The following is a 23,803-nucleotide window of genomic DNA, read 5'->3' as shown; positions in this document are numbered from 1 at the left end:
CCCAGGTGAAAGAGGAAGAGCGTGCATGGGGGGGTGATGCGGCAGCCTTGCGGCACGCAGACGGCTTTTTTTTTTTTTAAAGGTGTTTTCGGTGTTCAGCACACACTTACGCACCAAAAACAAGCCCGGACAAAAGGGGCACTTTGGGCATGTAGGGGCAAAGGGGCAGGCGCAAAGGGGCAGGCGCTCAAGTAAACCCTCCAAACCTCCCCCTCTGCACGTGCCAAAACTACAATGTGGCTCAAGACAGATGACTTTGACACTCCTGTTCTAGTGTTACCACCTGACAGCAACTATATGATTAAACCGCATTCTCCATGCCTTCCAAGACTGGTGGTGGCTAAAATTGTTATAGCTCAGTAGTCAGCACACTCGACGGCCACTGAGATGTCACATGTTGAAGCCCTGGCCCAGTGGAGGCGGGGAGCACCACCATCAAGACTGGTTGTTTTGATATTCATGTTTGGGTGACGTAGGCTCGAGTCATGCTTCAAATATTTCATTAAACAAGTGGCAATACAAACTACAACCCTGACATGCATATAATAGAATTTTCAAGGTTGTTTATCATTTTGAGTATTGTGATCTGTACGTAACTATACTAGCAAAAAACATTTGCATTCACTAGATGTTTTTGTAAAAACATACTCTTGTAGGTGTTTGTGTTCTTCAGCAACACTAAACATCGCACGTATTCTCATTTAAAATGAAAGCGCTGTCTATACAGTTTGCTTATCTTGACTTTTCATTCACGCCTCGTGCACACATGTGTCAGCGCTCCTTTCACTGCGTTTTTAATCTCATCCTGGAGAATCTTGACAGAGAATTTACTCTCGTCTTGTACCGCTCTTCTATTCCGTGACTGCTTTTTTTCCCCTCCTTTAGGTTTCAGGGTTTGACGCTGGCAAACATATCTAGGTTTTTGTCTTTTGAAAACAAATATATGAAGAAAAATAATTATTAGAATTTGCTTTTTTTTTTTTTTTAATCACTTGTTTATTTTGACAGCATCCTTTGTTTCAATTATTAAATCATGATAAAGGGATTTCATTGAAGGTTTAATTTTTCCCAAATATCTAAAGCAGGCCCGGCGGAATGACTCAGCAGCAATTCAGCCAAAAACGGATTTCTCTGGAGTTTCTCTGGAGTCATTCAAGGGCTTTTTCTTTTCCGAAGGGAGCTGCTGGCCACTTTTTGTTGTTTAATGCCTTCAGTAGCAGCAGAGTGTTGGCATAATTGTGCCTGTGAAGATTTTTGTTAAAAGCGAACAGTTTCCCAAGTCTCTTATTTCTTATGAAGATTTCTTTACACTGGTCTCTTTGAGTGACTTTTTAAAATAATTTTATTGGATGATATTAACCATTCTTTTCACCATTCATGCATAAACCTCGCTAACCGGTTTCCTTTTCTTGTATTTTAATCTGCATTCCAGAGCACGATAAGCACCGCTTATGCAAAAGCACTGAATACATGAATCTTCACTTCAAAGTCAAATGGTTCCATAATGAGTATGTGCGCGAATTGCCAGCCTTCAAGGGGGTTCCACCAGAATATTCTCTGTAAGTAAAAATCACCACTTTCCTACACATACACACACATACAATCACCTAGTATATGGCGGAAAACACTCAAGTCACTTGAAGTTCCGCTCTGAGACCCCCAATTTGGCCAACTTTCAAAATTGTCCAATATGCATGTGTGATACATCATTGGAAAGCCTTAAAATCTCAATTTTCTGGGGGAAGAAAAAATTTGAACAGGAGGGCATTTAAAAAAAAAAAAAGTTTTTTAAACAGCATAACCCTATGTGGAAGTGAGAGCACGCGAGAGCAGAATTACAGACGCCATAACTTTAACGAGATATTATCGCGTACTTACCTCGTTTCGGTCCAAAAACTCCATGTCGCATGTATCACTGAGTGTCAAGACACAGCTGTGAATGGCCACAGCTGGATTTTTTGGGGGATTTTATGGGTGAAACATGGTAATATAACAAGAGTGGCGATGCAGGAATCGAAGGAATGATGGTGATTTTCTTTTTCATATATTTACCCTATTAAACTTTTTTTTTTTTTCTTTTTCTTTGTTTGGATCAATTATTTATTATCCAACATATCGGAGAAAATGCGACAGTAACAACAACAACAACATAAAAATACAATTAAGCGATAGTTATGAGGTGTTATGACGGCAAGCCGTTATTGTGGATCCAAAAACACAGACCAGGAGATCAATAGAGCAAATGTTTGTGTTTAATTAGTATAACAAAGGGCGCACGCTAGAAAGCGCGGATATAACAAGTACAACTTAGGACGCACGCTAGAAAACGCGGATATAACAAGTACAACTTAGGACGCACGCTAGAAAACGCGGATATAACAAGTACAACTTAGGACGCACGCTAGAAAACGCGGATATAACAAGTACAACTTAGGACGCACGCTAGAAAACGCGGATATAACAAGTATAACTAAAAGAGCACCCAAGATGGCGTGAATATAACAGAGTACAAAATCCTAACTACAAAATCCAGAAGAGCACAAAAGTAAATAAGATCAAACCAGAACACGACCGAAGAACGTCGGAAGGCACCGAGGATGACGATGAGCACACAGCGGTAAGCAAGGCAGGAACAAGCATATGCAATAGTCCGACACTCGCAGACGGTGACAGGAGTCCTTAAATAGTGAGCGCTCCTAATGCGCCACAGGTGTGCGGCCACAGCCCCGCCCATCCAGCTGAATCAGATGCTGGAAAGAAAAAACAACTGAGAAGGCATACAGATATGACAGAACCCCCCCCTCAACGGACGCCCCCTGGCGGACCACCTGGTTTCGAGGGATGAAGGGAGTGGAAATCCCGCAAAAGCGATGGATCGAGGATCCAGGAGCGGGGGACCCATTGGCGCTCCTCAGGGCCATAACCTTCCCAGTCGACCAGGTACTGCACCCCCCTTCCCCGCCTCCTAGAATCGAGAATAGTACGCACCGTATATACCGGCCCACCGTCAACCACGCGAGGGGCAGGAGGAGGCACTGGTGGAGGGTTCAGGGGGCTAGTGGAGACCGGCTTGAGCAGAGACACGTGGAAGACTGGGTGGATCTTCATTGAACCGGGAAGCTGTAGCCTGACCGCGACGGGGTTCACCACAGAGTCCACAGCAAAAGGGCCCACGAACCTAGGGCCCAACTTCTTGGAAGTCCCAGCAAGGTTCAAATCCCGCGTTGATAACCAGACCATCTGGCCCGGACGATAGACCGGAGCGGGTCTTCTGTGGCGGTCAGCAATCAGGCGGTTGCGGGCTGCAGTGCGGACTAGTGCAGCCCTAGTGTCCCTCCAGACTCTATGGGCCCTCCGCAGGTGCACTTGGACGGACGGCACGACGACCTCGGCTTCCTGAGAAGGGAACAGTGGTGGTTGGAACCCGTATGCCGACATAAAAGGCGACCTCCCAGTGGCTGAGCTAATGAGGGTGTTGTGGGCATATTCCACCCAAGGCAGGTGTGAGGCCCAGGAGGCCGGATGCAGTTGGCAAACGCAACGGAGGGCAGCCTCCAGCTCCTGGTTGACCCGTTCTGTCTGTCCGTTGGACTGTGGGTGGTAGCCGGAAGACATACTTGACGTGGCCCCCAGAGCTTTGCAGAATGCTCTCCAAACCCGAGACACAAACTGGGGTCCCCTGTCAGAAACTAGGTCAGACGGAATGCCATGGGTTCGAAAAACGTGTGTTACCAGCAGGTCAGCGGTCTCCAGAGCTGAAGGCAACTTGGGGAGAGCGACGAAGTGCGCCATCTTGGAGAATCGGTCAATCACTGTCAAGATGACGGAATATCCCCTTGAGCGTGGAAGGCCAGTAATAAAATCGAGTGCAACATGGGACCAAGGACGAGATGGAACAGGCAACGGACGCAGAAGTCCTGCTGGAGCTTGATGGGCCGATTTGCCCCGAGCGCAGATGGAACACGCAGAAATGTAGTCCATGACGTCCTTTCGCATACCCGGCCACCAAAACCTCTGGGAAATGAGGAAGAACGTGCGGGACACACCCGGGTGGCAGGCGAACTTCGAGGTGTGCCCCCACTTTAGCACTCCTGCACGCTGAGCGTCCGGAACAAAAAGTTTGCCAGCAGGGCAGCCTCCGGGCACCCTAACACCCCGTAGAGAGTCTTCCACTAGCCGCTCAACCTCCCATCGGAGTGCGCCGATGATCAGGTTCTCTGGAACAACAGGCTCCTCTGAAGACATTTCCTCCACCGGTTCATGAATTCTTGACAAGGCATCGGGCTTCCCGTTGCGTGATCCCGGACGGTAAGTAATCACATAGTTGAAACGTGTCAGGAACAGCGCCCAACGGGCCTGGCGTGTGTTGAGGCGCTTGGCAGCCCGGAGGTACTCCAAATTCTTATGGTCGGTGAGTATTTGGAACGGCACCTCCGTCCCCTCCAACCAGTGCCTCCATTCCTGTAAAGCCTGAACTATAGCGAGCAGCTCCCTGTTGCCGACGTCATAATTTGCCTCCGCGGGGGTGAGGCGGCGGGAGTAGAATGCGCAGGGGTGTAGTCTCTGGTCGACTGCAGACCTCTGGGATAGGATGGCCCCCACTCCGGAACTCGACGCATCAACCTCGACCACAAAAGGAAGATCTGAGTCAGGGTGAACAAGGACAGGTGAGCTAGTGAATGCCCTTTTAAGACCTACAAAAGCGGCTTCCGCCACAGAGGACCACACAAACGGGCGTTTATTAGAGGTCAACCTGGTAAGGTGCTCGGCCCTCATACTATAGTTCCGGATAAAACGCCTATAAAAATTGGCAAACCCGAGGAACCTTTGTAACTGCTTACGTGAAGTGGGGGTTGGCCAATCCGCAACTGCCTGAATTTTGGCTGGGTCAGGCCGTAATTGCCCTTTTTCGACGATGAAACCAAGAAATTGCATTGACCCGCGGTGGAACTCGCACTTCTCGGCCTTGACAAACAGCCTATTTTCCAGAAGCCTTTGGAGGACCATGCGGACATGTTGGCGGTGTTCCTGCAAGTTTCTAGAAAATATTAAGATGTCATCTAAATAAACAAAACAGAAAACATTTAGCATGTCACGAAGCACATCATTTATGAGGCTCTGGAAAACAGCGGGTGCATTAGTCAGACCAAAAGGCATGACTAGGTATTCAAAATGTCCGAGCGGGGTTTTGAAAGCGGTTTTCCACTCATCTCCATCCCGAATCCTAACCAAGTGGTAAGCGCTGCGCAAGTCTAACTTGGTATATATGGTGGCTGACTTTAACGGTGCGAAGGCCGAATCTAATAATGGCAGCGGATATTTGTTTTTAACAGTAATCTCATTAAGGCCCCGGTAGTCAATGCACGGCCGAAGACCCCCATCTTTTTTGCCAACGAAAAAAAAACCCGCTCCCAACGGTGAGGACGAAGGGCGAATTAGGCCAGTTGCCAAGGAAGAGGTTATATAATCACTCATAGCCTCCTGCTCAGGTTTAGAAATTTGATATAACCTCGAGCTAGGTAGTGGGGCATTGGGCTGCAAGTCAATGGCGCAGTCGTAAGGGCGGTGCGGAGGCAGGGTCTTAGCCTGGTCTATACTAAAAACCTGTTCGAGATCATGGTACTCGGCAGGAACATTTACTAAATTTACAGGCTCGGCAACTGTTTGGGCTTGATCCGGAAGTAGGCACGCCGAGCGTAAGCAGTGCGCGTAACAGAAGGAACTCCAAGTCACTACTTGTGTTTTAGTCCAGTCAATATTAGGGTTATGCATCTTTAGCCAGGGGAGCCCTAGCACAACCGAAGCCGATTTACATGGCATAACCAAGAAGCTACGAACCTCAAAATGGTTCCCGGACAGCTTTGTTTTAAGCGGGGGCGTTATAAACCTTACGTCCGCCAGGGGTCGCCCATCGAGATCTAGAACCTTTTTAGGAGTAGAGAGTCTTATTAATGGGCATTTAAGAGCATCAACAACACTCTGGTCTATAAAACATTCATCTGCCCCTGAATCTATTAAAGCAGTGAACCTAAAATTAACCCCCCCATGCGAAACCTCTCCCGGCAATTGCAGTCTCATTTCACCTCGAGTTTGTTTTAGTTCAATCGACTCGTTGCGAGGCAAATCATTTGACTGATTGCCATAATGTACGAACCTGGTCCCCCCTCTGGCGAGAGGAACCCCAGGGGCCGAAGATCCAGGACGACGTGAAGAGATCGCGTCACAGGCGGCAACGTGGTGCCCCGGCAAGCCACAGTAAAGACATAAGCCCGCCCTCATCCGTCTCCGCCGCTCCTCCGTAGAAAGACGACCGCTGCCGAGTTGCATTGGCTCCTCCCCCGCCAGGACCGGACTCCGCGTCGGCGTAGAGGTTGGTGGTGATTCGACGAAGCCGTCTGCACGTAACGTTGCCGGACCGTACCGCGATGACGACCCACGACGGCCCCGCTGCTCCAAGGCTCGTTCCCTCTCGCGCTCCTTCAATCGATTGTCCAACTTCACGGACAAGGAGATAAGGTCTTCCAGGCCCGAAGAATCCTCCCGGGCCGCCAACTCGTCCTTCACCGCAGACGACAGCCCCCTCCGAAAAATTCCACACAGCGCCGCCTCGTCGTAACCGCACTCCGCGGCCAAAATGCGGAATTGGATGGAGTAGTCCGCCACGCTAAGCTCGCCTTGAAAAAAATCCAGCAGGCGGCTGCCTGCCTCCTTGCCTCTAACCGGGTGATCAAACACTCTCACAAACTCTGTTTTAAAAGTCTCGAATGACTGACGGATTGCGGGATTAGCGTTGCTTACCGCCATTGCCCAAGTGGCCGCTTTACCGGCGAGGAGACTCATGGTATACGCTACACGGGACCTGTCACTCGCGAACGTATATGGCTGCTGGTCAAATACAAGGGAGCACTGGTGCAGAAATTGTCGACAAGCACCGGGTTCTCCCTCGTAACGATGGGGGTGTGGTAACACTGGCTCCCGGAAAGCAGCCGGTGGAACAACCGGAGACGGGGCGGAGTGATCGGGCGCCGCGGCAGCGTTACCTACGCCACCGGACTGTGCAGGTGGGGCCATATTTTCAATTCTAGTGGTTAGCGCGGTGATCACGTTCACTAGTTCATTTAACGATTGTTCATGCTTGCTGATCATATGACCATGACCGGCAAGCGCGTGGCGAATACCCTCCGAGTCTGTGGGATCCATGGTCGGACTATTCTGTTATGACGGCAAGCCGTTATTGTGGATCCAAAAACACAGACCAGGAGATCAATAGAGCAAATGTTTGTGTTTAATTAGTATAACAAAGGGCGCACGCTAGAAAGCGCGGATATAACAAGTACAACTTAGGACGCACGCTAGAAAACGCGGATATAACAAGTACAACTTAGGACGCACGCTAGAAAACGCGGATATAACAAGTACAACTTAGGACGCACGCTAGAAAACGCGGATATAACAAGTACAACTTAGGACGCACGCTAGAAAACGCGGATATAACAAGTATAACTAAAAGAGCACCCAAGATGGCGTGAATATAACAGAGTACAAAATCCTAACTACAAAATCCAGAAGAGCACAAAAGTAAATAAGATCAAACCAGAACACGACCGAAGAACGTCGGAAGGCACCGAGGATGACGATGAGCACACAGCGGTAAGCAAGGCAGGAACAAGCATATGCAATAGTCCGACACTCGCAGACGGTGACAGGAGTCCTTAAATAGTGAGCGCTCCTAATGCGCCACAGGTGTGCGGCCACAGCCCCGCCCATCCAGCTGAATCAGATGCTGGAAAGAAAAAACAACTGAGAAGGCATACAGATATGACATGAGGTAGATATCCGTGGCTATTTTACAGACCTAATTTTTTTCATTGTGACATAATTAGTTTAAAATATGTGAGTGAATAATTTTTTTACGTCTTTTTTTTTTTTTTTAAACGAAATATGAGACCTCAATTAATGATCCTAAGCTAAAAACGACAGACATTTTGAATAATAAATATAATTAAGTACCTTCATTTTATGGCTGGGTTGAAACAAAAGCGATTGCATGACGTCTGTAAACGGGGGTTTTCAGGGTAAAACGGACAATTTGATAATAGTTTGGGGCCTTAATGCACCATGAATCTGCTATGGCAGCATATAGACATATTGTTCTATCAAACACAACAGTTGTTTTGCTTAAAATACAACAGTTTCTTTAAAAGATAAGTGCAAGGGCAGAAACTGCTTTCAGTCTTGTCTGTGTTTTCCGCCATATACTCAAAACGTATCATGTGTGAAATACTGTTGTCACTGTGATATACTGTATTAGTGCTGAACAGTCTAATTGAATTCCCTTTTAACCTACCGTGGCAATATTTTTGCACCTGTTAATTAAGAAACCACTTAAAGGCACCATAAAAAAAAGTGGTCCTTCAATATACGTTTTAATGTGTTTCCATGATAAGAGAGGAGTGAAATGTCAAACAAATACTTTGCCGCACCAGATTTATCGACCCAGTTGGACAACTGTAGCAGACGCAATATTGTCTGAAACTTATCACTGATGGCTAGGGAAAGATCAATTAAATTGTGTCTGTTTTCAAGGGGACAAACAAAAGGAGTGACAAATGCACGTTAAAAGCTGCAAGGTGACAAGATTTCCCAAAAATTGCCAACGTTCTCAATATGATTTGAATGGCTGCTATGACCTGAGTACAACGCACCAAGAATTTACCGGAGAAAAAAAACAGCTAATGTATATGTATCAAACTGAAAGCCTGACGAACAGATTGGGATCAGGTAAATCAATCGATGTGGGAGGCTTGGTTTGGTAAATGGCGCTGTCAGGCAGAGGTGCTAGAGGTCACTCACAGCAGGGGGTGCTGAAGATCTTTTTTAGTTTTTTCCCATCCAAAAACAGCCGTTTTGGTCTAAATTTGTCTTGCTAATGTGGTTTTCTCAATACAAGGCATGCACAATGGCCAATCTGTTCAGCTGCATTCATTGGATAAACAACAGCATCTAAATAACCACAACGGGAGTATAACAAACTCCCAAGTGGCACATTAAAACTGCTGAACAGGACAAGAAAAAAACAAAAATAGTTTTTACTTTTTTCAAAAGGTAAAAATACAATACTTAGTTTTTTTTTTTAAGGCAAAAAGTGTCCGCCACATTTGAATCCGATTCGTTACATTATTTACAGGAATAATTACTGATTATTATTATTATTATTATTAAGATTTTTTATAACTTATTTGTTTTGCTATGTTTAATTGCCATTTGTAATAGTACCAGCAGTATTTATTAAGGATTCAGTATAGGTTTTTGTGCTCTGGAACGAATTAATGGAATTATAATGTATTCCTATGGGGAAGTCCTGCTCGACATACGACCATATAGACTTACAAACTAGGTCCTGGAACGAATTAACTTCGTATGTAGAGGTACCACTGTATTTATTTCCCGCTTTTTTGTTTGCTATAGAAAAATATAGATTAATAAAAAGAGCTTTAAAAGGATCCTCGGACTTAAAGACTTGTTGGCTTTGATAAGCCACAATTTTTCTCTTTTTCTAATAATTCATTCATTCATTCATTTTCCATGCCGCTTTTCTGTTATTAGAAACACATATATTATTTCCATTGACATGTTTTGACCTACGGAGGGTGCCGTGTTTTTGCACGCTGGGGGTGATGACGTGGTTGGCCTGGACTGGGAGAAAAGCTGTGCTAGCTAGCAAGCGAAGCTAGTATGATGACTGGCATGATTTTTGTCACTTTCCGCTGCTGGTCAGATTGTTTTGTTACAGAGATGTAGGATGAGTTCCCAACGTCGTACCTGCATTCAATTCCAGCTCATCAGCAGTGTCTTTAAACCGATCCTAGGCGGCTTGTATTGTATTGTATGTATTGACTTGCCGCCATTTGACAGTTTGTTCATCCCTTCGTTGGTAGTGGCATCATTGCCTTGTTTTTTTTCATTTGTCTGCCTCTCACTACGTTTTTCCCTCTTTTTTTTTTTTTTTTAATTGATCCCGACCTACTGTCACATACCCTTTTGGGTCTCCCTTTTCGCGATCATGCGTTTTTTTTGTGTGTTCAATAAACCCTTTTACCCAATCCCTATGTTCTTGTTGTCTGCTTGATGTCTCTTTAATTCCGTGGTCAAGCCAGCCACACTTTCGTTTCCCGTTGCGTTTCGTTTTCAGGTCTTACCGCACAGACAGGCAGCACATGTGGGTTGCGACTGCTTAATAAGGAAAATCATGACTCTGATATCATGCGGAAGTGTAGTCCTTTGGTCTAAGTGCTCGTCTGTTGCATGGGAAACGCGGGTTTGAATCCCGCTAGAGACTTTAATTGCTTTTGCTGCTCGTTTTGTGAAATATCGACAGTGCTGTCCTGCTCATCACTTATCCGCTCGGGTTTAAACTGGAAGGGCAGAACCGACAACATGTTAATGTAGCTAACGAGTGACACTGTGAAAGTAAGGCAGCGCTGCCCAGTGACGTCACCGCATTGCGTCGTCAACAACATTGGTGACCTACTGGTCAAACTAATTTTTCAAATTTTATAAAAACGAAAACATTGTGAGGGGTTTGAATATCAAATTACAATAACTCCTATTATCATTTATCATTTAAGAACTACAAGTCTTTCCGCAGTTCCCTTTAAAAAGAATATCTTTTTTTTCTCCATTTTTTAAAATTAAAAAATGCAAATACATTGAAAAAGAAAAAATGTACATATATATATATATGTTACTGAATATTTGGATTACGTTGCTCAAAAAAAGACGATTCAGACACTTTTCAGGTCAACTATGTCACCAAAAAACTATCGACTATCAAAGTAGTATTTTTTATTCTGCCCTATTGGCAGATATGCATACCTTTTGGAGGGCCATTATACGTAACTCAGATGTGGTCAGCGGCAGACACGTTTAGAGTTTAACACCACTGAACTGATGGATCCTTGAGAAATTTAGTTTTTACTGTCCCCAAAAAAGTGGAGTTGGTTTCACAGTGGTGAAATATAAATAATAATAATAATAAACACTGTAATTCAACAGTGCTTTTTCACATTTAGTTGAAGCAAAGTAGTTTTCAAAAAAGTTACACTGAAGAGATATTTGTTGTGATTAAGGGCTATATAAATAAATGTTACTTGACTTGAGTGAATTGTAGTCAAGTCAAAATTAAGTAAAATGCTCTAAAATAATTCTTTACAAAATGGGAAACGACCTTATGAAGTTTGGTTCATCAAACTTTTTCGACATCAGGAATCTGTACAGATGAATATTGATGGTGGTGGTGGTATCAGTCATAGTAATACAAATAACAGACACCAACTGTGCAAATTTGTTCGAGATGACACAAACTTCCTTACCTGACTTCACCCAAGCACTATAGTAAACAACATTTTGAATGGGTATTTTCTCTTTCAGATGGTTCGAGCCGTTTGTCATTCAATGGCTCGACGAGAATGAGGATGTGGCCATGGATTTCCTCAATGGGGCTCTGGAGAGAGACAAGAAAGATGGAGTGAGTAAAAAAAAAAGAGAAAAGGAGGGATAGAAAGGCATCTGTTAGTTCTCAATGTGTTACGTGCTTCATTTAAATCGGCCAAGGACAGCCAGCATAGAATTCCGCTTCTTCAGAAGGGGAGAGAGTCGGATAAAAAGGAATTCTGTATAGAAGAGAGGCACTCTTTGCCTGGGGTGGAGCACAAGGCAAGAATATGAATGGGACTTAATAAAACAAAAACAAACTGATTTCAAGGTAAAATGAAAAGGAACTATTCGTATAGTGGAGTATGACAACTATGAACTATTCAATTTTTCCTTTGGGCATCCTTTTTTCTGTATCAATCTGCATATGTTCAATATTGTGCAAATAAAATGTCCTCGTATTTCCATTGAATAACACAGATAAGTCATCATTGTAAATATTTAAAAGTAATTAAGACACTTTTATTAAATTAGCCGATCATCTGATATAATCTATTATGTTTTGGTTTTTTTTTTTCTGGTTAACTGCAGTTCCAGCAGACGTCCGAGCATGCTCTCTTCTCCTGTTCGGTGGTGGACGTGTTTACACAGCTGAACCAAAGCTTTGAGATCATCAAGAAGCTGGAGTGTCCGAACCCTCAAGCTCTGGCTCACTTCATGTGCCGCTTTGCCAAGGTCAGTTGTTTTTTTATTTTCCGAACAATTACATCCCGTGGAAACTCTAAAATACATTCATGGGATTGGTTTTTGAAACCATTTTTCTTGTCCAAGGTAGAAATAATGGTATCTCGAGTCAAACTGCCATCATAAAATCTTACCTCTATTACCTGTAGAAGCTGTGTTTGAAGGAACGTTTTGACATTCTCGATGGTCATAACGTTATAGAACTAATTTAACCCACGTGTGTCAAAATTTGCAGCGTTTTGATGTGCTTCTTGAAAGTAAATCACATGTATGTTTTCTGCTAAAATGAAATTTAAATACATTTGCTGGAATCCTCGATCAAAGCTTTAGGGCCACAGAAATCACAGAATACGTAGGGTTTTTTGTTTGTTTGTTTTTTTTGTTTTACTTTTAAAAATAAATAAGTGAATACTTTTTTAATTTTAAAATATAAATGATATGTTCTCTATTCTTTTTTTCTAATTGAAAGATGAAACAAAATGGGATTAATAATAAATGTACATTTAAAGTGTTTTTTAAGATTAATGAAAACTAACAAAAGCAAACACAAATATTTAAAAATTCAAAAATTAGAAAATATTCACTCTTTTCTCTGCCTCTTTTGAAGACGTTACACAAGAAAGCCCGCCCGTCTCATCAGACCATAGGACATGGTTCCAATAATCCATGTGCTTTGTTGACATGTCTTGGCAAACTGTTTGCGGGCTTTCTTGTCTACAGTCATCAGAAGAGGCTTCCTCCTGGGGTGACAGCCATGCACACCAATTTGATGTAGAGTACGGCGTATGGTCTGAGCACTAACTAACCCCGAACCTCTTCAATCTCTGCAGCAATGCTGACAGCACTCCTGTAACGAGTCACACGACATTTTGGAGGGAAAATGACAAGCAATACTCAATTTGGAGATTTAGGGATGTGCATTTTTTCATAAGGGTGTACTCCCTTTTGTTGCCGGGGTTTAGATATTAATGGCTATATTTTGAGTTATTTGGAGGGGAAAATAAATAAATTCTGTTATATAAGCGGCTCACAAACTACTTTTTATTGTGTCGAAGTTTCATTCCGTCAGTGTTGTCCCATGAAAAGATATACTTTAATATCTGCAGAAATGCGAGAGGTGTACTCACTTTTGTGATACACTGTATAAGAGAATCATTAGATTAACTGCCAAATGACTCCATGGAATTGAAACGCATGGAACTGGTTCTCTATAGGAAGTAGGAAAAACAACTCGCAATAGAATACAATACAGGTAGTCCCTGGGTTATGACATACTTGGCTTAAATGTTTTCAATTTCAACAGTGTCATCCGCCATTTTGTCTCCAGTCGTTTTTTTTAAGTCGCATAATGTGTCTTATTTTTTACTTGACTTTTATCTTACGTGTTTTGTCTTTAATGAACGTGAAGTTGTTTAGCTTTACAGACAACAAACAAGGCAAATATGCCTTTTGAAGCTTTTTGCGTCCTTCACTTTTGACAATTTGTAAAGCTGTAATGTACATATGTGCAGTTATATTCAAAACGACATGCATTTTGACAATAAAACACTTGGAACAAAACAATTGGTGTCCAAACGTTCATCTAGTTTAATCAAATTGTAAATATATTAAATTAGCCTAATTTGCCTAACAAAAGTCCGCTATCCTAAATGCTACTAATGCTAATGTATTTACAATTCTAATAGCAAATCACTCACACATAACTCCACAAACTGTAGCTCTAAACTCAATTATAAGTGCATTTACAAGCATATTAGCTGAAACAACTTACAGCCTGATGTAGGTCAAACCAGAGCACAGCTATCCTTTATCCATGTGAGATGTTTGATTCTGCTTCTCAGTCATGCAAGGTAACCCAAGCCAGACCCAACGCTGTGTGTCCTCCATCATTAAACAAAATACAATACTTTTGGACTTTTTGGATAGTTAGTTTTGAGATTTAGAGGTCCTTAAAGGGACAATGTGCTCGAGATGTCACGATCGATCGGGAGGCCGATCGATCGGGTCCGATCACGTCATTTTCAAAGTATCGGAATCGACAAAAAAAAATCGGCCATGCCTTTTTTAAATATATATATACTTTGATTAAGTCGTTGTCTAATTGTATTTAATAAAAATTGGCATTACTTGAGTAGAGTGACTTTTGGCAGCCTTTGAATTAGTCTTTTATTTGGTTAAACCATGCAAACTCTCTCCTTATGACTGGAAGAGTCATGGGAAGCAATGTGGGGAAGCAAGTTGGCAATAATTCATTGTCTGTACGCCATAGCTTATATTTCAAAGCACAGATGGTATATCCATTGTTAGCATGACTCACAGTCATGGTTTTACTTCCCATCATGGTTCGACTTTCCCATCATGCCTCGGGGCATGCTGCAGTATCTGAACTGAAAGCTCAACAAATACACTAGATGGCAGTATTTAGTCACAATACACAAAGTCCCAAGTCTTTCTATCCGTGGATCCCTCTCACAGAAAGAATGTTAATAATGTAAATGCCATCTTGAGGATTTATTGTCATAATAAACAAATACAGTACTTATGTACTGTATGTTGAATGTATATATTCGTCCGAGTTTTATTCATTTTTTTCTTAATGCATTGCCAAAATGTATATGATCGGGAAAAATTATCGGGAATGATCGGAATTGAATCGGGAGCCAAAAAAAGCAATCATATCGGGATCGGCAGATACTCAAACTAAAATGATCGGGATCGGATCAGGAGCAAAAAAACATGATCGGAACAACCCTACAATGTGCATTTTCTCATTCTCATAGCTTTTTTTTTGTTCAATATAAAAACAACCATATTGATCTTTTAAGCTTTTTTTCCCTATATATTCCATTTCTATTTAATGTCGACTGTCTTTCTCCTTCATACAGACTATCAATAAAGTTCTTCTGCAGTATGCTGCTATCATTTCCAAGGACTTCCCTTTATATTTGAACAAGGAGAATGTGGTAAGTACGATCTATTGATGCAAATACTTGACAAAGAGTTGTTTTTTACCCCAGGATAAATATTTTAAGCCATCCAGTAGATGTTTTAACAGCAAATGGAAGTGTTGTCAGCTGAGTCTAGCACTGTAGGCCGTAATGCACCTTAAAGTGTAATTACTCATCTCTCGACCGGCCCAAAGTCGTTGTATTTTTTGCCCTCTGCGTCAGATGTTTAATGTGACAGATGACCAGAGACTCAACTCAGGGGTGCCCCTTCCAGCACCCTAATTACACCCACTGGTCTTTGCTGTGGCACACATTTCTTTATCGCTTAACGCTGGAAAAATACAGATATCCTGCCCCACAAAAAATGAAAATAAAAAAAAGGAAAATGGCATCTGAGTCATGCAGCGGCAATAATACATCAAACGAAATTCAATTGCTATAATGATATTTGTTTTCTTTGCATTGTGACGCAGAGCTGACAAATGCAGCGATGCAATTAGATGACTCAACGACATGCTTCATTTATATTTTAGTATTGTAGCCGACCAAACCCCTACATATACTCAAACTGTCATGAGCACAGTGTGTAGGATAATCAAAGAAGATTTAGAGTTGTGATTTATAGAGTAGCCACTAACATTTTGTCCTTTTTAAACTTAACTTAAAATATTAATGTTCACACACCGCACACGTTTTAAATCATGCTACAATGAAGTCATTTGGGTGGGTGTGTTAAGGGAGACGTTTGCAAGGGGACACTGTTGGAAAAGAAAATAAGACTTTTACAGAAAGTTCTAAGGCTTACAACAGAGTACCATTCCGATTAGAGTTGTCCGATAATTACTTTTTGACCGATATCCCGATATTGTCCAACTCCAACACTCCGATACCAATATCAAACCGATACCCTTTATATGGGGTCGTGGACATAACATAATGGCTATTTGTATTGTGATGCCACTCTGGAGGCTTTAATAATGATAAATGTAAGAACATCAAGGTTTTTGCAAAGCAAACGTCTGTGAAAAATAGACAACTTCAACGGAAGTTATGGTTAAAGGTGGCCTATAAAGGGGCGGCCGTGGCGCAGTTGGTAGGTGGAGTGGTCCTTGGACCGAAGGGTCAGCGGTTTGATTCCTGGCTACGACTGCCCACTGTCAAAGTTCCCTTGGGCAAAGCACTGAACGCTAACTTGCCCCCAGTGGGTTGGCAGCGCCTTGCATGGCAGGAGCACCATTGGTTTGTGTGAATGTGTGCTAATGTAAAGCGCTCTGGGCATGGTAACCATGTAGTTAAATGTGCTATATAAGTACTGTCCATATATAGCACCACTATATTTATTGTTGAAATCAAAATAGTGCAAACATCAGTTTTTGGGGGATCAAGTGAAAAGTGCCAATAAGGCACAGCCATATCACATATGCACAAGCGTATTGACCTAAAACTGATAATGAAAATCCGATGTCGATATTACCCGATATCATTTTAGAATGCTTTTATCAGCCGATAGTATCAGTTAGCCAATAATATCCGCCAACTCTAATGAAAAAAATGTAAACAGAATTTGTGCATAGCAGACAATAAACTTCTGGGACATCAAAGCAAAACAAATCAAATGAAAAACGGTAAGGAAAGCAGGAAATGCGACATGAAGACAAATTCTTACTTTTTTGAATAAACTAGTTCACGTTGTTTCATTTTAGTTTGTAACCTCAAAATGTCATGTTCAGCAATCATACAGTAATTAACTGAGTACTGGTATATCAAAATAATTAGTTGGCTGTCTCACAAAGTACAGATAAATACATGCATATGTCAAGTACATGCGTAATATGAGCTTGGCCAGTTCAGTATTTAAAGCTTCTTACCAGGGTCACCGTCGTTGTGTGTTGCGCTAATTTGCGCTATCAAACTGCACTCACACTGTAAAAATAAAACTTTCGGTGACACTTTATTTGAACTCTATGTCATGAAACTGTCATAATGGTGACATGACACCTGTCATGAATATGAATGATGGCTTATGACAGATGTCATTGAGTGTCATTTTGCAAGTCATGTTAGTTTTGATGCAATATTGAGATTCTTTCAAATGTATTTGGGTTTGGAATCATAGTTTAGGAACTGTGTTAGGGTTAGGACACTTAGTGACATCCAGTGTTGTTAATCTTACTTTAAAAAAGTAATTAATTCCAGTTACAAATTTCTTCTCCCAAAAAGTAATTGCATTAGTAACTCAGTAACCTGAATGTAAGAGTAATTAGTTACTTGACAAAGTAACTGGAGAAAATTTTCATGTTTTTTTTTTTTTCCCTAAAAAAAAAAAAAAAGTCACACAGTCTGAAGTTTAAAGGGTTTTTGGGACAATTGCCCCTAGCCCAATTCTTTACCCTAAACATAACTAGACACGGGTATTGCGGATATTGCGATAACTAAATTTGCTATGTGTGGAAGTCATTTAATGTTGTGAATCAACCGTTAAAGTTGTTAAAATTGCTCCCATTATTGCATTAGTTCCCTTCCGTGTATTTTTGACATATGTAAGTTTTAAAACTAGTTCATCATTTAAAGATAGATATACGTTAAGTTTTGCCGATTTAGTAGCATTTTAGATAAAAAGTGACTTAGGTTCGCTAGGATGGTTCTCTACAACAGAGCCCTCATGAGAAGTCCACTGCTTTAAGATGGCGGCTGTTTACTAACGTATCTAGTTCTTTATTATAAATGTTGCCAATGCCACCGTGTCTGTCATTTGCATCTAGTTCTGTATATATGTGACATCTACCGAAGCATCATGTGGGCGTAGTTTGTAGGCTATCGGCTACAGTCAGGTATTATTGGAGCCACCTAGCATAGTAGCATCGCGTTTGCAACGGCGTCACACTCCCTTGCACCCTCCCTGCTCCTGCTCTGCTGTCTCGTCTACGTGAGGCCGCCTTTTTCCAGACTTTTCTCGTGTCAGTCAGCCAACATTGTAACACATAGTAACGCACGTCTTTCCCGCTTCAGTAACGGTAACGGCGTTGCCAAGATGTGAACAGTAATGAATTAGATTACTCACTACTGAAGAAAATAACGCCGTTAGTAACGCCGTTATTAACAACACTGGTGACATCCGTGTAGAGCTGAAACGAATACTCAAGCAACCGAGTAATTCGAGTTTAAAAATTGATCCGAGTAATTTTATTCACTTCGAGGAATCGTTTAATTTTGCCAGCTCTAAGCATCATGTTTTGCCCGGACTACTTTTAATGCGGGACAACGCGCTGATGTCACGTGCGTAGAGGAAGAAGCAACAAAAAATATATAAAAAAACCTTTTCTGCAGCCGACAGCCGCTACAAACTACTCCGTCGTTGCTAAAAACTAGCCCGCATGATGCGGTGGTGGCAGGTAGCATCTGATGCGTCTCATAGATATCACATGTATGTTGAACTAGATGCGAAATGACTGAGTCAGCGGTGTTAGTAAACAGCCGCCATCTTAAAGCAGTACACTTCTCAACGCTAATAAATAAGATTAACGTTACTGTCACTCGCTCACGTACGTAACGTTAGCCCAGCGGAGGGCTAGGTTTCTATTAAGACCACTGTCGATGCGTGGCTAACGTGTCTTACATAAAGGCTTTATTTAATCTGTGAAACAGCGCTGTAGAGTGATGAGGGTGTAAAATGAAAATATGATAAAGCTAACTGTCAATTTTAGCTCAGTAGTCATTGCCGGATAAAACACCAAGTAGCACTTGCCCCTTATGTGCTCCAATACAGCGTTTTTCTTTTTTTGGAACTTGTGGAACGACAACAACAACAGGAAGGCACGTCTCTCGCTCTCCCGCACCTCCTTCACCCCCGCACGTCACGCGGTGCATTCAGGAACGCATGCAAATATCCCCGCCATATTATAACCTGATATGTTACAATACATTTATTTTGAACACTGCAAAAACTCAAAATCCTATTAGGACTTACAGTTTAGACTAACTTAAAACTTAACGAGAACTTAAAAATGGCTTGACACAAATAGAAATTCAATTGAAACATTTAGGAAAAACACTTTTAAGTGATGTGTGTTATCAAGCGTAATGGCATTTTTAGGTAAGAAATATATATATATTTTTATAAGATCTAAAAGTTTTTGGAGTGAAAGCAGTGAATTGATCTTTTTTTTTTTATTCTAGTCACATCTGAGAGGCAATTGTTGGCTTGCCTGGCACAGCCAGACTATTCTCCCTGTATTTTTCAAACACTGTGAGAAATAGTCTGGGACCCAGCCCATTAACGGCCTCTCGAGCAAGGTACAAAATCAATCGTCCAATCAGATTCGTTTATTCGTGTGATGTGTTCTTAAAGTGTAACGTCACTCTTGCGCGCCGAAAGTCATGTCTACAACAACACAGATGGCGATCAGGAGAGCCGAGAATATGTTCCAATCCACGGTAAAACCAGTTTTAAATTACCAAAAACACATCGAAACAAGTCATTGACAACAGTCAACATGGCTCGCGCTAGCCATGTTGAATAAACGTCTCCATTCTCCGCTCAGGCTAATTACATGTCGCGTCTGCCCGTCGCTGATTGGTCCACTCCGCTGTCTGTTTGCTGTGCCTTGCTCCGCCCTCGGAATTTGATTTGCCGGACGGTCGCCAGACTCAATCGCTGGAACAGCGGTGAGTCTGGTATACCAGGCAAATTGTTGGCTGTTTTCAACAATGTACAGTACATCGAAAATAAAGACATTGATTGACTGAAAATGGTCAATATTAGATGAAATGTCTTTTTTTCTCATGTATATTTATAATTGCTCTTTACCTAAAAAATATGTTTTATCCGATTACTCGATTAATCGACAGGATTTTCAGTCGATTACTCGATTACTAAAATATTCGATAGCTGCAGCCATACATCTGTGATAGGCAATGATTAATGTTTATGACAGTGTCATGCAGGGGTCGCGTTAACCGAATATTTTCCGTCGTTGACCGATTTTTTAAAACGGTGACGGAAAAAACTGAAGTCCATCTGTCATTTTGACAGGTTGCAATTCACACCACAGGGTGGCGACTGAGCATATTAATTAGCTATTGTCTCTCTTGATGCATGACGTCGTTGGCCTTACTCGGAAAAATGTCAAGGCAACTGAGTGTCCGAAGTTTCTTCAAAAAGCCCCAAAACGACGATGGTGTTGATAAAAGAGGTGAAAAAACAGGGACTGCACAAGCGGGCACGCAATTCAAGTCCATGCGCACCAGGAGGAAAGTGTGAGACGACGTTCAGGCCACAGAAGGTGAACTGTTAATTTCATTGTTCCGTATGCTACATATGGTAGGCTACCTATCTACTGGGGCCACAGTCAGCTGTTTTTGTCACTGCGGAGAAAAAGTTACATATTCATCTGCTTGATGTGTGATGGCACGGTGTGGATTCTCTGTTAAACTTGTTCGGACAGAATATTAATTTAAAATGAATGAAAACTAAATACTATTGAATATGTTGAAGCGGTATGCAATGTTAAGAGTCTTGTTAGCTGTAGGCGCACTATCCTATTCCCCTCACTATCCACTCGCGGGGGCCTGCGCTTGTCAGTGACGTTCCTTATTCTCGCTATATGATTATACAACTTTAACATTTGTTAATAATACGCTCTGTGTGTAGTATCATCCATCGCTTTTCCTTTTTAAATGGGCACTTATGAGCGAACGCAAGAAGTAACAATGGGAACATTTTTAAACAGGCATTTCACGGGAGAGCATCTCGACTCTTCGGCCAATCATATAGCGAGAGCGAGTGGATAGTGAGGGGACCGCGCGCGGCTCTTAAGTGTCTCTGTCACGTGACTGTCGTAGCCGGTAACGCGCTCAGCCAAATGGACACACAAGTACGGAAGGTGAATTATGCCAAACAAAGGGTCACCACAGTGTCATTATCATCATTTTAAAAATTTAAGTGACGGGTAAAAATAGATTATGACCGGATTTTTATGACCCTGTCAGTCAAAATGACAGACAACGAAAAAGTCTAGCGCAACCTCTGGTGTCATGTCATAATTATGACAGTCTTATAACACAGTTTAAATTAAGTGTTACCAAACTTTCGACTATTAGATTCAGATTCATATCAAGTTCTCTTAAATACTTTATTTTGTGAATTTCTAACTCATTTCATCAAGTTAATATTGTGAACTTGATTAATTAAGAGGAATTTAGTGGCATGAAAAAGTCTGCGGGCCATAATTAAAAACTGAAATTGAACTGAATTTGAAACGATAAGTTCTGTGAACTTAGAATGATTGCTACCAACCTGTCCCAGTCAAAATTGATTGGACAATTGTCACCATCAATGGCAGATTAATACAGGCAAAGTATAAATAAGTCAAAAGACACATTTTACACACTTTACCTGTCACTGTATTAGGTTCCTGTATTAAAGGGCACTTTCAACATTTGTCATCCTCCCACAAGTTAAGGAACCAATTCTGTTTCTGCGAAATCTTCATTTGCTAGATTCACTTTCTAATCACCTTATGCAAATTTGCTCATAAATCCAAAGTGGAAGTCATTATGAATGTTCTGGTCTGCTTTTAGGGCTTTGAAAAGCACCAATCATTCTTGCTCTACCCATTACCACTGTCCTAATTTTTTAAGCAAGTACAATGTATTTCCTACTATTTAGGACAAATAATGCACGTCATGTTCGTGTGGGTAAAAAGGGGGATAAGAATTACTGGCAGGCCGACATAAAAGGTTTTGTGATTAATGTTCGTCATCTGTTAAATTTGTCGGGGAACCGAAAAAATCGATAATGTCCGATTTATTCAGCGCAGGCATTCCTCTCCCTGTAGTATTATGTTGCTCTGCAGACTGACAATGTTGTGTAGACGGCTTGCTTCTCTTGTATAGATGATGTGTCAAGAAATCAAAACTGATGGATGTTTGCGATCCCTGCAAAAATTCTTTTGTTGACGTTTTTGCAATGGATTTCCCGTTTTATGAGGAAGTCGAAACCTCACATGCTGCTTCCGCGCAATCGGGGTTGTCATTTATTTTTGTGAGACGTGAACATTAAATATGTATTGTGTGCTGACGGCCATTTATTTCCAACCTATTTTGACAGCCCTGCATTCTTCTCAACAACATTCAGCAGCTCAGAGTCCAGTTGGAGAAGATGTTCGAGTCCATGGGAGGCAAACAGGTTAGTCTTATTTAGCAAATGTGCTATCAGTTAGCCACAGAGGCTTAAACTCTCACATTCTCACACCAGTGCTCAGCCCGAGGAATAAGCGCTAGGTCATGATTATGTAAATTATAATTTCGGGTGACATTTATTGGAAGTGAAAAGGCATTGACCCTGACAGTGTTGCGCTATAATCCTTCTTTCAGTCTCCCTTGTATAAGTCCTGTCGACTAATCTGGCTTGTCAGTTTGTTAATATTGAATTTCCACCTCTTATCTCTACTTGCTACCTCAAACCTTCAACCTGACCCCCGTTTATCCCACTTGTGAAGATGACAGTCATGACAAAAAGCCTTGTTCTGTGCAATTGTTTTCAATTAATCATTATTTTCAACACTGTAATATAGACTGAAATTTGGGTTGTTGGTAAGGGTGTATGGTACATGTATTTGTATTGAACCGTTTCGGTATGTGGTGCTCGGTTCAGAATGGAGGCGTAACGAACGAGTTTCTGACGTAATGTAACCCTTACTTTTCGAGGCTGTGAGTCGATCGGGTTACAGTTTTTTTGTGTAGATTATATTTACTCCGTCTTCTCTACTATAATGAGGACCAACACGGTAGTACAGTATAACCCAGAAACATCAACGGCGCAACAACGTGGCCGCCGCGAGAACGCAGTGAAACACGGGCGTTAAAGTCAATCAGCCAATGCACACCAGTCGCACTGCGGCAACGTGTTGGACGCATCCGAGAAGCGGCTCAACACGACGCACGCGAAAAGAACGGCAGAGTTTATTATTTGACGCAAGACACGACCCTCCTGCGTCAATACTACTACCAGTTGCTCGGATCGGGCAGACCGGAAGTCACTCGTGTAAAAATACGGTGGATCCGGTTGATTTTCAAACTAAAATGAAATCGTAACCCACTTTTTGAGTCAATCAGATGAGTGGTAGATCGGGGCACAGTTGACTTGTCTTTGTTGATTTACTGCTGTCTTCTCTGCTATCGTAATAACCAACACGGCCCCGTGTTCAATATAAAACCCTCCTACCACAACAAAGCAAGAAGGAACTAATATTCACATAGGAACTAAAGTTATACAACATAAAATATACAATATAAATGACATCACATTTGTAAAATATAAACATATAATAAATCATAGTCCATTTAAATAAAATATGAATGAAATGAGCTAAAACACCTGTAATTAAATAATAAGAATAATACACAGATCCTGCTTACACAATTAAATTGATTAATTTCTGTGTGGCACTTTAACTTGAGAAAATCCACCAATAAAGCTTTTGAAAACCGTTCATAAGAAAAAAAAAATATTCATTGAGGCATTTCATTTGTAAAATACATGTTACAATCTTTGTCATTGGGATTGCTTTTCTCTTTAGCACAGGACTTCTTTTTTCTTCTTTCTTTCAGAAAGAAAGCTGACCAATATGCAGGGTCTGAGAGGCAAATTGTTGTTGGATTATCTTTAAATTAGGGCT

The 23,803-nt window shown here is 41.8% G+C and overlaps 1 protein-coding gene across 3 annotated transcripts in view; it reads left to right on the top strand.

Moving 5' to 3' along the window:
• The window catches only part of LOC130919528 (protein unc-13 homolog C), a 291,333-nt gene that overhangs the window by 198,834 nt on the left and 68,696 nt on the right, over positions 1-23,803 (top strand). For all 3 annotated transcript variants that reach the window (XM_057842330.1, XM_057842337.1, XM_057842322.1), the window contains exons 19-23: positions 1,433-1,559; positions 11,431-11,527; positions 12,025-12,168; positions 15,063-15,140; positions 22,234-22,311. In XM_057842330.1, coding sequence (XP_057698313.1) covers positions 1,433-1,559; positions 11,431-11,527; positions 12,025-12,168; positions 15,063-15,140; positions 22,234-22,311 — 524 coding nt within the window. The remainder of the gene's footprint in view (positions 1-1,432; positions 1,560-11,430; positions 11,528-12,024; positions 12,169-15,062; positions 15,141-22,233; positions 22,312-23,803) is intronic.

The sequence above is a fragment of the Corythoichthys intestinalis genome, chromosome 1 (assembly GCF_030265065.1).
Source record: "Corythoichthys intestinalis isolate RoL2023-P3 chromosome 1, ASM3026506v1, whole genome shotgun sequence".
Taxonomy (NCBI): domain Eukaryota; kingdom Metazoa; phylum Chordata; class Actinopteri; order Syngnathiformes; family Syngnathidae; genus Corythoichthys; species Corythoichthys intestinalis.
This window is presented reverse-complemented; position numbering and strand designations above follow the sequence as displayed.